Genomic DNA, 14,404 nt, shown 5'->3' on the forward strand with positions numbered 1-14,404 from the left:
GTCTATCCTTTACTAAAACTATGTTCTTTCTTAATTTTTATTTTTATGGTGGAACTTCACTTTTGGAACGTATTTTCGCAGGGATCTTAAACTTCCTAACTTCTTTGTCTCCATTAAAGTGGCATCAATTCAGGGGATATTCTGTCTAGTCGAGAGAGTGTCCCTTGAATGGAGATCTCACTGAACCCAAACGAGTTTGGAGGATTTAACTTTGGTAATCTTGTGATAGCTCTTGAGTCAGTTTCTGCAAAAGTAGGTGTTTGAGATGGTATACTTCTGTTACACAATGTTTTTTTTCGAACTACTAGTCTGAAGTTTTGATTTTAACAACTCTCTTAAATTCGCTTCTGGTCATGCTATTTTTCTAGTACTATGAACGCTTTGGAGGAGAGAAGTACGTGGATCTTGGGCTTGGTACTCACCGCGTCAAATGTCGTGTCGATGATGGCTTTAAGTAAGACTTTTGGGTGACTATCTTTATAGTCTCGATCACTTCGTTACTCACTATCATCTTTTGTTCAAAAATTTATTCATTTCGAGCAGTTTCTTTACTTCAATAACTCAATCCACCAAAAGATAATTATTTCCAAAAATATGGTTTCGTAGCCCGTTGTAACGTCCAACTAGTATTTGGAAAGTGAGGGTGTGAATTCTGTCGAAACCTTTGTATTTTCACAGAGTGCTAGCAAGCAAAGTAGATCTTAATCCTTGATTTTATCGTTTCCACGCTAACGTCACATCTCCCTTACTCAGATTGATAGTGATTGCTGAAAAGGACGTGGTGTACAACAACTTTCCCATTCCGTTGATCAACCGCTTGGAGAAACACTTCCTCGTGACCTCAACAAGTTTGAGTCCTGAACAGAAGGACCTGGTACAGATTATGAGAAAGTGGGCTTGTGAATTTGCCAAGGTTACGAGTGAACGCAGACGTAGTAGGTAAGGTCTCAAGCCATACGATTCCTGAGGCGTTTAATTTTGGTCAATTCTGTAATGCACGGCTCATAACTCTTTTCACACTTTTGCGCATGTTTAGGGTGCGCATTACAAAGTGGCGACTTGTTCTTCATACCCGGAGTTCGCCGTATAGGCAATCGCTATTCTATCTTTTCTTTTTCTTTTTTTTTTCCTTTTGAAATAATGTGTAGCTTCCTCTCTGTAAAATATATATGGAGCCCTCTCAGTGCTGATTGAAAAAATAATCGAAGGAAACATGAATTTAGGTAATCAATCCGAAAGTAAAAATATTCTTACATTGGAAAACGTAGAGAAAAACGTGGATCTGTTAGATTTACTCGTTATAAGTAGCCAAGGCTTTTAAGTGTTTTTCGGTAAAAGTCAATAGTCTAAATTAAACCAGATATGATCCTGCCATCAGTTGAAAGAATACTATAAAGTCCTGAGGTGCTAACCAGTAACCTTAACGCACATCTCATAACGAACTGGCCTTTTTAAGGTCATTGTCCTCCTGGTATAGTTATTACTGTTTCAGGAGTATCTCGATTAAAAGATTAAAAGATTATCTCGATTAAAAGATGCATCTTAATTAGAACCTGTATTGATATTTCCCCAACTCTTTGCCTACTGTTTGTTCCTCGATGTTCCTCTCGTCGACGGTTAAAATATATATATTTTTTAATTTCGATAAGATAAAACACATATATCATTTGTTGTTTTAAAACAGGGATTTCTCCATCGGAGATGCTTTCGTTGGATTCCACGAGGATACAATTCCCTCAATTGTCATGCAAGTCTGCAATGAAATTGAAAGAGAAAACTACCCACCAGCTGGAAATAACGCTGGGGATGCATTAGTAGAAAAAGTAAACTACCCAGAAATGTTGTATATGTCTTATATATCTTTATGACTTTTATGTATTTTAATATGTGGTAAATTTTTCAAACTGCCTAGATATATACGTAGCGAGGGAAAGCATCCCGGTACAGAGAGCAAAATGTCTGTGCTTATTTGTCGTGACATCGAAAAACAATTTATAATTACACTATTTTGAAGTTTTCTTTTATTTTTCCCTAATGATCTGAAAATTCTTCTCGCTTTATCGATTTGAGATCCTTGGCGATTAATATGTAGTGCGTGTGAATGATGGAACTCAGGGCAAATAATAGGCGTAAGTCGGAAGAAGCTTGCTACAGTGAAAATGGTGTGTAGTGACACTTTGTCTTTATCATCGCAAGCTTATCATGAAGAAGAAATCCACTCATTTAGTAGCCATCCTTAGCCAAGAAGATGAGTAATTTACTTACCGCAAGGTGAAAAGTACATAGATACAAGCAAGTAAGATTCGATGAGTCAATTGTCGTTTATTAAATTCAAGAAATTGAAAATGGTGCAAACGTTCTTGGAGCGTGGACAGCTAAGACAAAGATAAATAAATAAATGAATGAAGAAAAAGCTACAGCTTCTAACTGGGTGGGGTAAACCTATAATGGACAAGCTTGGCATTCGGGAGTGACGTTCTGGTAGTTAAGCTAGCCAGTATAGTTTGGAAATGCTTTTTTTTCATCATAATATAACTTGTGATTGAGGTTAAGGCTGTCTTCTCTCTTTGAACTGTTTGCTTTCAATTGAAAGTGTGGCTCCTACGTCACATGCTGGAAAGATTATGGCAGAGTCTGAATATATTGTAGTTCACACTACAACATTAAAGTAACTTTGCAGTTGTCTCCTCTATGAGATAATTTGGCGTTATCTGCTGAGTTGACAATGTGAATTGGTCGCCGTAAAGAGATCAGAAGCTGACATTTCGAGCGTTAGCCCTTTGTCATAACGCTCTGACGAAGGGCTAACGGTCAAAACGTCAGCGTTATTATCTCTTTACGGTACCTAATTCACATGATCAACCAAGTTGATTGGACAAAATTATGTTTTTCAGGAACCAATTTCATATCTATTTTTCTTTTCTTCATCTTACCAGGCACGTAAAAAATCTGAGACGATGCTTCTAGAGATGGCTACACCTGATGCAATCGCTCGTCTTCCACACACTGCTTTGGCAGGAGGGGCGCGTGGTATTTGGGATGCTTACTTTAAAAAGCAACAACATTCTAGTTTGGCGGCGTTGATGTCGCACGTGCTTCCTTCGAACGATAGTCATCTTGATAAAAGGTGTCAAGATGGGCTCTTAATTCAGGTCAGTAGGGAAAATCTCGACGCCTTCGCCTTTTTTGGCATGCTAGCCGGTAGCCGAAACCGTTGGCTAGTCTTCCATCTTTAGAAGGTTACTTTCCCCTCATCTTACTATATGTGCTCATAAAAATCGCTTAATTATTTCTAAAACCTCGAAAAAAAACTTTTAATGTGGCCATTTATTGGTCTTTTCGCCTTTTCCCGTCCCCTTCCCCCACCTTCGACTCTTACCCCAAATCAAACATGCCCGGTTGAATAAATGATCGCGAGCTTCTTAATGTTAACTCGCCCTAATACCTGATGAGACGCCCGCACTGTAGGCTACCAGTTATAGGATTAGATGTGTGAATCGATAACACGTTCTGAATTTGCTCAAAGGTTCGTGCGAAATTCGTAGAACGCATGGGAAAATAAAAATCGCTCCCTTTCTTGGGTGTATTCTTACAGTAAGGCGTCCACGATTAACCTGGTGACTTCCCTTTTTCTTTTTCCTATAAGAAATCTACTCTCATGGTTATTGATAGCCCCGAAAAAAAAGTGGGAGTGGCTCCTGTAGCGCCAAGAAATTCCCCGTATACTTATTTTTTTGATGTGAGTCATTAAGTCAATAAGCTACAGTTTCATCTTTCTCTTAGGTTACTACTCATTCACGCCTGCTCTCTAAAAATGATTTGGAGGACATATGCATTCAAACTAAATTTCGCCGTTCCACTGTGGATTTCCTGTCACTTCAACAGTTTCAAACGGAACAACAATTTAGGGCTTCAGTCAGGTGAGAGCCCGATTCAAATCAGTTCTTAGAGCGTTGTTGCCTCATAACGTGGGACACAACATTCCATAATCTTTTAGAAATGAGCCAATAGATTTCAAAGGGTTAAAATACTGCCGTTTTCAAAGGCAAATCCCAGGAATGAGATGAAGTCAAATTCCTTTTATGTCAGGTACAAGGAATACTTTTTGGAAAAAGGGACCTTCTGAAAGACTGCTATGTCGGCGAAACCTCTCGGCATTTATCCACACACGTGCGTGAGCACTTGGTCAGTGATAGGATCTCTCACATTTTTGGTTATCTTCATAATTCTCCACAATGTCACACTCTATGTTCCGATGAGTGTTTTAGCATCTTAAATCACGCTTCCAAAACTTTCCAACTTAAAATCAAAGAAGCCACCAATATTCAATGGGAGCAACTTACACTTAATCATCAACTTTATCACGTTAATTTAAAACGTTCCGTGTAAATCCACACATTTTACTGTTAAAATTGTATGTTTTGTCCCATCAGCTTAGTGTTATACACTTTAAATTCAACCATGTACTCTGTATAAATCAGAGCTGAAGATGAAAGAAGAACTGTCGAAACATGTTATTAAAAAGTGTCGCTTATTTTCTTAAATTCGCTACATATCTGCTGTTATCCAGACTTTTTATTTAAATTCATTGGACAAAATTATACAAAATCTTTAGGTTATTAAGCACCTCGATTATCTGAGATACGACGTTCATATAGATCTCTCATTGACGGAGCAAACCTTGGTTGTGTGGGGCAAACGTAAGGTTATTGTTTTCTAACATATTAAGAACATAAAGTGTTTCTCACTGTATAAGTCGCAAATGACTTTGTTACTATGTGTGCGTTGCAGTGATCATTGATACAAGCTGTTTCTTTTTTCTCACAGAGCATTTTTTGAGCATCTTGGAGGAGAATGTCGTGGTATTCTTCTGGTTCAGTGTGATTCAGGAGATGAAAACTTCAACCTGATTGCGGGTGCAAGACACATTCTGCTGGAAGAACGAACAAACGCGTCTGAAATGCTCAACTTGTCTTCGCTGGAAGCTGTCCACATTGTGTTGATAATACAGCTGCCAAGAATTGAGGGCGGATGTCGTAACTTTGTCGGTTTTCAGGGTGGAAAATGGATTTCCTCTCACATTGATGAACTTCGTCCACCCGGTAGGCACACTCCTTCAATCGAGCAACTCATAGATCGTCCCATCAGTGAGCTTTTTGGTGGAGACCGCATTGAGGAAGATGACGCCATGCCAGCGGTGACGATGGCGGTGAAGCTCCTTCGCAACTGTGTACAGGCGGCTACTTGTAAGGTTGATAGCGAAACGGAATCCGCTGAACGGTCAACTCGCAGGATTGAGCTGCTTTTGGATTTGCTACCTGATGACTATCAAAGTCAGGAGGGTTAGTACGGAAAAACAGTAAACAAAATGAAATGATAGAATTTGAGGAAAGCTTATAAGTGTTATAAACGAATGATTTTCCCAAAATGTAATCTTTACCAGAGATGCTCTCGAGGCCTTGGGTTTTAAATTTATGCAGACTTTCTGATCGATATTTTCTAAAGGTGAAAGGAAAGTCTTCAAATTCAACATGAATATTGCAATCATCCAACCCTACCGTTTGGGCGATCTTTATTAGATCTCAATAAATTTGAGGAGATGTTTTTTTTTGCGTACTTGAAGAGATTTACAATTTTGCGTCAAAAAGCAGAGATGTTCCAGCAACAACAGAGTTGTTCCAAGACACACAAAAAGATTCTGTCTTTGCTAGTGTTGTGGCAGAGAGAGTAAATCGTAACCTTTTTGCAGAGGTCATTGAGATATAGAAGCTAGGGTGGCCAATCGAATATCATCTTCGTTTCTGGTGTAGCCCGGGAAGGTGCGAGTTTTATTGATCGAACTCAATATCTTCCGCTTCAGAGTCCTTTGCAAGCGTGGTGGTACAAAGAACGTACAACCTCTTAAAGGAAAGGGAGCTAATAGCGGTAAATCCAGAAGAATGGCTCCAATCAGAAGCTCTGTCGGGAACAGGGGTGCAAGAGTGGGGCACCTTCAGAAAAGCTCTTTTGCAGCGAGCGTTCTCCGTGGTGGTTCCTATTTTGGCTGAAATCATTGCCTTTGCAGACAGGGACTGCAATTTGGACCTAGTAAAGAAGAGTGACACAAATTGGATTTCGAAACTGTGGTTGAAGATTTTGGCTGACCGTACCATCTCAGAGCTTAGTTACAGCGACATGATATCACCTGGTACTAATCATGTTCGAGAACGTGTCCAAGTTATAGGTTCTGGAGCCGGTGGTCATCGTTTTTCTTGCCGTTTTCCATTTTCGTTCATTATCAAGCAACGCGTGGAAAAATTGTTAAAAGATGCGTCTAGCGTCGAAGGTACATGTTCTACTTTTTGCTTTTTTTGTTTATTTTGTTTATTCTGTTTGAATTTGTCTCTCTGTTTCATATAACGAGTGATTCACACAAAACACTATCTTAGCTAAGATTCGATGTCTGATCGCCACCAAATGAGTAAACAGAGACTGATCTCCACTACTGATGTAAATTTCCTACTGTTTACGAAAAAAGAAAATGTGGTTAAAAATCCAGGGACGAACATAAAAAGAAATCAATCACTAAAATAGTAAATCATGGGCATCTCGGTTAATTCATTTCTAGTGTTCATGACGCCAATTAAGTAAGCTGGATGACAAGATTTAGTTCTGTGTACAAACAATTGTTTCATGTATGTTTTATTTCCTCGGTTGCAGCTCATTCTAGCGCCACTCTGTTGGATTCTCTTCGTGAATTGATTAGTAACTCGCAGTTGGGACCTCCACTCGATGAATTGCGTCATCTAAACTCCGCGGGACTGCAGTATCTGATGGACTTTGTGCACATGGTGTACAAACATTCCAGCGATATGGAACACGAGGTTTCTTTTCTACCACAGTTTTCATCTGCATAAAGGCTAAGGCTCCTCACATAATGTAATCCTAGAATAACTGCATAAAACTTACTGAGGAATATTTATACTTTCTCTCGCAGTGTTTATTTAGGCTCCTCGCTCAATGCACATCTTTTCGGGAGAAATCGTATTAGTCACTAATTTACAAATGCAAGGGATCAAAAACGGTGCAAACATATCGAATGCGTTATTATATGGCATTTTGATTAGAACGTGAGAGAAAATTATTGAGCTTTTAAGTTTCGAGATGACAGCGATTTATCAAGACTATCTTCTGTTTAGCCCAATTGCATTCAAGTATTCTTTTACTATTCTTTCAGCTCGTTTACGAGGCTATTCTTTCGTCAGCGAGAGAACTCGGTACCTTGGAAGATGAAGACGGTAACGAGTCAATGGATATAGCACTCGTTCATGTAGCACATAGTAGAGTTCAACACCGTTTGAAATGTTTTGATACACTTGTTAAAGCGAATCCAGATCTGGTACCAAGACTACGAGAAGCTCTTCAAGGAAACGAGCCTGAAGTGGTGGGTTTTATTGCTGCATTGTGGCTTTCATTGATGAGGTAGTTTTAGTTGTATCCTTATTCTAATAATCTCCCAATGCACTCGAGTATTTTTAAGGCACTCTATAAACAAAAGCTCTCATTAGTGGTGATTTTTACCATAATCTGGTACATATTAGGCAAGATTTTCTAGTACGGAGGTCAACACTGATTGATAAATAAATAGCTCCTGGACAGGTTAGGTTGATTACTAACTGAAATTCATATGTTTCTCTCTCCCTCCCCCACCCCCCCCCCCCCTTTTTTCTTATCTTCGGTTGCTTGAGACCCATATATAATTCGAGTTGCAATTTTTAATGTGCCTGTCTGTAAATCAAAGATAATTGTGCTTTTCTTTTCCTTTTGCATCTCTTACTTTTTCTTGCAGCTTTTGGATGTTATAGCGTTGCACATTTGTCTTGAGGCACTCGAGCCATCACAAGAAATGTTGCTTTCTCCGGAGACACGACGAACATGGTGTGACAGAGTTTTGTCTATAAGGCCGGCGGTGGAAGACATGATTAGGAAAGAGAGGTTCGGGCCAGTCAGGGAGAAGTGTTCAAACTATGGAGAGAGATCAACAGTAATGCTTGGTCACTGCAGGTAACATGACACCCACATTACTCTTTATATTGTTAGTTGTGACTGTGACATAAGCAAAAGCTGACTGAAGGCCCGAACGTAATTAGGTGTCGATAATCCGCAGGTCATTTAATAGAATTTTTTGTAAACAGAGAATTTTGCATGTGTAATCGGTTGAATTAATTGCATTACTGTGACATAAGCAAAAGCTGAATGAAGGCCCGGACGTAATTAGGTGTCGATAATCCTCAGGTCATTTAATAGAATTTTTTGTAAACAGAGAATTTCGCATGTGTAATCGGTTGAATTTTTTGCATTACAAATGATACTCCTTCAAAGAAGTATTCGTGAAACGTCTTTTACACTGAAATCTATTCAAAACCATTTTGGAAAACGATCCCAGGTATTGAAGATGACGGAAGAAAGCGAATTCAATCTCCGAGGCTTTGTTTTTTGACGCTTTGACTTTTATCTGTTTTCTTTGTTTTTTAACTGAAAAGTGGATGCTCTAGGTCAGATGTAGATTGTGGAACAATGTTATAAAAGAGATCTTCCATCCAGTTTTTAACTCTTCCTCTCCTATGGATGACAGCTTGTTGTTACGCTTGTGTCAATTTAAAAAAAAGGATAATTAGGATCCTTTGGTTTCTAAATCGAGTTCGACTGGGAAGGAAGCTGTCTTTGTTTTACATAAGAAAAAATTTAAATCTTATCGTTGCAAAACTTTAACAGTTCTGTGTTTTAAGGGGTTCTTTATCGGACCCTTTTGGTGACATGAATGAGTAACTACTTCCAACTATGATTATTTCCTTCTTGTGTGGATCAGGTCCATGTGGCAGCGAACAGGAGCTGTTCGACTCTTTCTGGAGCACGTTACCTTGTTCGCGGAGAAAGATGAAGATGTCAATTCCGAGAACGTGATCAGGTTGTGGAAGGTTGGTTGGAGTTGGGAAATACAAAACGGAAATAAGCAATTAGAAATTGAAATTTATTATAATTACGAGTGCTCTCTTTTGAAGGTTTTGGGAGATGAAACGGACTTTTCATCGCTGCGATCGCTGGAGGCCATTGAAAAATTCTTGCTTAACTACAGCGAAGACGTCAAGCACAGGTAAACCAACTCGATTGTGATAGGGTTCAGGTCGTAGCTACACCAGAGAAGAAAAATTATTATCCCCTGAATTATGTCGTAAGTTCATGCTGAAAGTAGTTGTTGTTTTTTTCAACATAGGGCCTCAATCTCTGCAAGTCTAAGAGACGGAGATAACTTCACTATTGATTAAAATTCCGCCACAAATTATCTCGGGTGCGAGCATCTTTTGAGTCACTTGTCACAAAGTGTTTCTTACGTTTGACCGATTTGACAGCTGAGTGAAATTTCGAGAAACATCATGGACTTGTAATTTTAAAAGCTCTCGTCTGCTTGTGTCCATTAAAGTGTCCGTTAGTGGTATACTCATAGCCTCGTGAAAAACTTCAGGGAATATCGTATGGTTCCACGACCCTGTATTACACGAGGGCTCGGCTTGCAGCTGGTTCTTGTCTTTCCTATCAGGGTATTTTTCTTGGTCATTGGCTTTTCTTCTTCCCGTGAAAACCATCACTCCGAAACGTCCTGAACTCAAAACTTAAGATGCAAGGAATTCAGCTTATTTTTTGCTAATGAAAACCATGTCCCATGACCAGAGTTGAAGTATTATCGAATGTTGGTAGTAATATCGAATAGGTTAAAGAAAGGACTCTTACTCTATGCTGATAATTCATGCGTAACTTATGACCACAGGACCAATGAGGAGACTGCCTCTAAGTTACGTCGCCGATGTAATGCCTTTTTCATGGAGCTGGTGTCAATATTCTCTTTTGGTGACTCAGTGTCAAAGGACCTTGAACAGGAAGCTATCACTCTGCTTATGCAGTATGTTATCGGTCATCAGTCAACTCAAACAAAGGATTTTTCTCCTTTCCCTGACTATGCTATCGACCCCACCCCTGTGGTTCGTTCATTTCTTCTCCAGCAGCTGTTGCGCTCAAGGTAACAATATCACTGAAGAAAGAATATTTTTTCGTTACAGCACTCAAACTTTCCTGTGCCTCTTTATATGCCTGATTTTAAATTTTCCAATTAATGAGGAAGTACATACTAAATTGTCATTTCTTTTTTTGCAAATAGCGCAAAATTAAGCAAGTTGGTGAAAGGACATTTGAGCGTTTTCCTGCAAGGAGCTCAGAACTTAAAGCCAGAACCTTTGCACGTAAAAGAGGTCTGCTTTTTATGCGTCCAGTGTATGGAGGTGCGTAAACGAATATAAATCCTGTACAGTGGGGTGAGAGTAGTTCAACTGTATTTGAATTTAATCCCAAGGTGTTACTTACTCAGAGTTTATTGTACTATCATAGCTGTTCTCAAATCTGCCTTTTCCTTGTCCTAAATCCCCGAGATGTTTCTTTATTTCTCTCTTTTTTATATGTAGTAATAATTGTGCCATCAAGTGATAGCTGTTCTGAAATCTAACTGCCTTCTCCTCAGGACATCCTTATCAGCCGTTATCAAGCCAAAGTGGCCGACTCGAAGTTAACGGTAAAGCTCAAACATGCTAAAAACACCTGCGAAGAGGCATTAACAGCTCTTAGGGCCAGTGAAGTGGAGTCTGTTGAAATTAGCGCTCTTTCTCTGGATGGGGTTGCTAAAGGACGTTACGTCTTGTCATTGGTGGTAGAGTTCCTTTACAAGTTGTTCATTGAGGGAGATAGCAGCTACAAAGACCATGACGCCAAAAGAGAAGTGATGTTATTATTAGAATATGCAAGGAAACTTTGCATGGAAGTGTCGAGTTCTACACCGCAGCTCTACCTGCTCAAACAGCTTGTCAGGCGGTATGGCTTGGACTGTGTCCGAACCCTGGGTGAATATGAGGAATTGGTGTGGATTCTACCACCAGAGGCCAGACAGCAGGTGACGATAAACGATTATTGAATGGATGTCATTTAAATGTTTGAGAAATAAATCCTAACCCGCTCTTGAGAGCGGGACAGGACAGGAACAATCTACCTACTATGCTACCCGGAACTTGTTGGCGAGCCAGGCCTTCCACTGTGTGAACTGAATTTCTCTTTACTCACCTAAGAGCGTAGACTACTTAAACCTCGTGACAGCGCAATGGCCGAGCACTCAAGAAGCGAAACAAAAATTTTTTTAAAGTTCGAATTTCTTTTCTCCTTCTTTCTTTCTTGCCCACCGTCGAATGTCCCTTTAACGTATAAAGGCTAGGATTCTCTATTCAACTGTATATGAAGTTTGTTGCATGTTACTTCTTCGATTTGTAGGAGGAGGATGTTATCCAAGACAGGTTTCTTGTTCATGGTGACCATTATCGTGCTGTCCGTGAGGGACTGGCCAAAACTGTCATCAGTGGGAAAATCCAAGACACTGTCTCTGCCATCACGGTTCGTGTTCAATGGTTAATCGAGCCTCTTGTTCCATTGTAGCCCTCATCTTCTTAATTAGTAAATACGTGGAGTTGTAAGGTCGAGAGCAGGGACTGTTGTGGCTACTTATTGATTAAGTAAAATTCCTAGTGAACAACAGAGAAGGAATAGGAATCACAAATATTAGAATTTGTTGGTACTCTACTAAATAAATACCATCAGAAACGGATTTCTGGTACACGAAACTTAATGTAATCGACTTTATTGGACTTGGATGAATAGTTTTGTTTGTTTTGATAACGTCTCAGAAACTGAAATGTAAGTATTTTAACGGCCTACAGCCGTACCGGTTAGCGAAGTACAAACATATCTTATTCAGTTACTTAAGGCTGAGTCAAGCATCGAACATCTCTCAAGTGAACTCCGGGTACAGTATCAGTATGACCATTACAAGGTATAAATATCTTTCTATAGGAAACTGGATTACAAGGTTTCAACAAAAATGTAGTCCTCCTCCTTGTGATGTACCGTCAAGTAACAATGGCAAATGTTTTACCAGTTCAGACACAGACTTTGTCCCAAGAGGTAAGGATAAGTGAGGAGTGAGCTTCCCTTTTTGCGGTAACTTGCTCCGTGAATGTCCACTGCACGCTGATTCAACACCTTCTGAACTGCTACATTTAGATACGAAGATTATTTCTTTGATTATCTTCCTCGTCAGGTGAGGGTAAAGCTTGATGATTTCGTAAGAAATGCAGGACACTTATCTGAAACGGTAAGACAAATTTAGAAAAATACGTTTTCATTTCTTGTAAAACTATTGCTGATTTTTTGTTTTAAATCTCGCCAACTCGGATGAAGGCCCAGCCTTTCGCGAGAGAACTTCTTGCGAACAGCCAAGGGGGACAATTTCAGAAACTCCAAATCTATAATGGTAAAACCCCTCAAGAGCACACCTTGGCTGAAATTGTGATCCACACAGCGGTAGTCCTACAGTGTGTTGGTTCAGGATCCTTGGCTCAACCTCTCTACGCCCTCATGACGGATCCATCGACCATGAATGTATGTATATGCGTGTTACTCCGGTGAACTAAGGTCCCATAGCACAATTTCTGTTTCGCAAATTACACTTGTCTTTACCGAAAGACGGCATTTTATTGCTCAATACAAACTCACAAAAGTATTATTCGATACTCAACTAATTTGGGCGCACGTGGCCCATAGCCACGTTCACGTCTATATGTAGTGCAATTTGCAGCACTAAGAAACTGAACATTAGAAGCGGGAGGTACAAAGTGTATCAGTGGCAGAATTAAGATAATACCCCTACTATCGCGAATTCTCATTAGTGAGTTATTGCCAAAATTTTCTCAAGAAGATCCAAACATGTTAAAGGCGAGAAATATGCAAATAATCAAGCGGGTAGAGAACTCGAAAGTTTAAAGTAGGCAAATGGTTAATACTTATTTAAGGGACTTACATTGCATTGGGAGTGGTAGGAAATAAGTTAAATGTTTGTGGCTAGAGCAGCAGAGCTAGGAAAAAAAAATAAGTACGTAGGAAAATACCTATTGACTTAAATTGACTTATCTAGCCCTAAGGAGGATGTTGTGTCTTGATCTTTTGTTCCTTTTTTGAGAAGTTTGCATTAACATTATATTCCCCTTATATTAATTGGTTCTGTACAGAACTCGTTTCTACCAACAATGCCTGAGGATAACTATCTCGAGTGCATTAGCGCCATCGCTGAAACTATGAAGGGAACTAACTGGAAGGGAGAGTGGTATGGTAAGCGTGGGTTTTTTCATTTTTTTTACCTTTGAAAAGGTTTTACAAGATATTACTTTGTTTTTAAGAGTATATACAATAGTTATAAATAACGGCTATGTTGAGTGTGACCAAAATAATTATTTCTCATTCTGTTAATTGACTTATGTAAAATTTACAACAAATCGTATTTTTTTCTTAACCTTTCCAGAGTGCGGCAACCGTAGCTGCAGATATTTGTATTTTATTGGGGAGGTAAGCTATTATATTATAAAAAAGCTAGCTCATGAATCCTGAAAGTCACCTCTTGTGTCACGAAGACGTAAGCTGAGGAGAAAAATGGAATGCTGACCACACATTGTTTAACAGAACTATATCATAAATTAATGATGGGCCTGGTTTTCCGGTGTAACCACCACCTACCATTATAGCGATATCTTACTGAGCTTGTAACCTGGCTCTCATTACCCTCTCGCATGTGCGCTCGCATGAGCGGAGAAGTATTTATAGACGAACCGGCGAGTGCAGTAATGCCTTAAAGAGCCTCTAAAAGCCAACGTTATCTCAGCCAGGTTTAATTGGAAGGAGAGAGTGCTTGTCTTTGAGAAGAGACATTTTGGGTGTGTTGCGGCTGTAAATTGATTTTATCCAAAAAAGGAAGGAGTCATTTCTTTGTTGTCGTCGTAATTAACCATTCTGACGTTCTTAAGGCACACTTTCTCGTTGTTGTTCTGAATAGTGCACGAAACCAATGGAGAAGAGCACCTGTCCAGACTGTGGAAGGATACTAGGAGGAGAGCAGCACAACTTTTTAGGAAAATATACAGTTTCCGACAGGTAACTCGAGGATATTGCATTTAACTTCTCTGGAATAATAACCGGCTTTTTCCCTCTTTTAGTTCAGTGCACCACAAAATATTACGTTTTTGTTTTTAGTCCAGAATGGCCCTGAAACGTTCTCTTCAAATAATGAATTTTTAGGAAAGACAGGACGAAGACTGGTCACGCCCTCGGGGAACCTGCTTCGAGACCTACTCACGCTGAACCACAGAGAGACATGCCACCGATAGTGTGCAGCCTCTTGAGGATTATCATGCACTCGGCCATGGTAATGGGAGCATCCAGAAATCCTCAGGTGAGTTATTGATTGTCAGAGAATAAGCAAACTAGGAACTTTCCATCGGCTGGA

General features: G+C 39.6%; 1 protein-coding gene across 2 annotated transcripts in view; it reads left to right on the plus strand.

The window, feature by feature from the left end:
- The window catches only part of LOC136280501 (E3 ubiquitin-protein ligase rnf213-alpha-like), a 184,377-nt gene that overhangs the window by 42,528 nt on the left and 127,445 nt on the right, over nucleotides 1–14,404 (plus strand). For both annotated transcript variants that reach the window (XM_066165803.1, XM_066165804.1), the window contains exons 50-72: nucleotides 369–454; nucleotides 754–939; nucleotides 1,685–1,823; nucleotides 2,937–3,152; nucleotides 3,784–3,920; nucleotides 4,828–5,342; nucleotides 5,861–6,325; nucleotides 6,700–6,863; nucleotides 7,217–7,423; nucleotides 7,829–8,043; nucleotides 8,849–8,957; nucleotides 9,042–9,133; nucleotides 9,806–10,054; nucleotides 10,193–10,313; nucleotides 10,550–10,975; nucleotides 11,347–11,466; nucleotides 11,923–12,033; nucleotides 12,170–12,223; nucleotides 12,310–12,510; nucleotides 13,137–13,236; nucleotides 13,427–13,470; nucleotides 13,955–14,052; nucleotides 14,197–14,350. In XM_066165803.1, the coding sequence (XP_066021900.1) occupies nucleotides 369–454; nucleotides 754–939; nucleotides 1,685–1,823; nucleotides 2,937–3,152; nucleotides 3,784–3,920; nucleotides 4,828–5,342; nucleotides 5,861–6,325; nucleotides 6,700–6,863; nucleotides 7,217–7,423; nucleotides 7,829–8,043; nucleotides 8,849–8,957; nucleotides 9,042–9,133; nucleotides 9,806–10,054; nucleotides 10,193–10,313; nucleotides 10,550–10,975; nucleotides 11,347–11,466; nucleotides 11,923–12,033; nucleotides 12,170–12,223; nucleotides 12,310–12,510; nucleotides 13,137–13,236; nucleotides 13,427–13,470; nucleotides 13,955–14,052; nucleotides 14,197–14,350 (4,209 nt within the window). The remainder of the gene's footprint in view (nucleotides 1–368; nucleotides 455–753; nucleotides 940–1,684; nucleotides 1,824–2,936; nucleotides 3,153–3,783; nucleotides 3,921–4,827; nucleotides 5,343–5,860; nucleotides 6,326–6,699; nucleotides 6,864–7,216; nucleotides 7,424–7,828; nucleotides 8,044–8,848; nucleotides 8,958–9,041; nucleotides 9,134–9,805; nucleotides 10,055–10,192; nucleotides 10,314–10,549; nucleotides 10,976–11,346; nucleotides 11,467–11,922; nucleotides 12,034–12,169; nucleotides 12,224–12,309; nucleotides 12,511–13,136; nucleotides 13,237–13,426; nucleotides 13,471–13,954; nucleotides 14,053–14,196; nucleotides 14,351–14,404) is intronic.

The sequence above is a fragment of the Pocillopora verrucosa genome, chromosome 4 (genome assembly GCF_036669915.1).
Source record: "Pocillopora verrucosa isolate sample1 chromosome 4, ASM3666991v2, whole genome shotgun sequence".
Taxonomy (NCBI): Eukaryota; Metazoa; Cnidaria; class Anthozoa; order Scleractinia; family Pocilloporidae; genus Pocillopora; species Pocillopora verrucosa.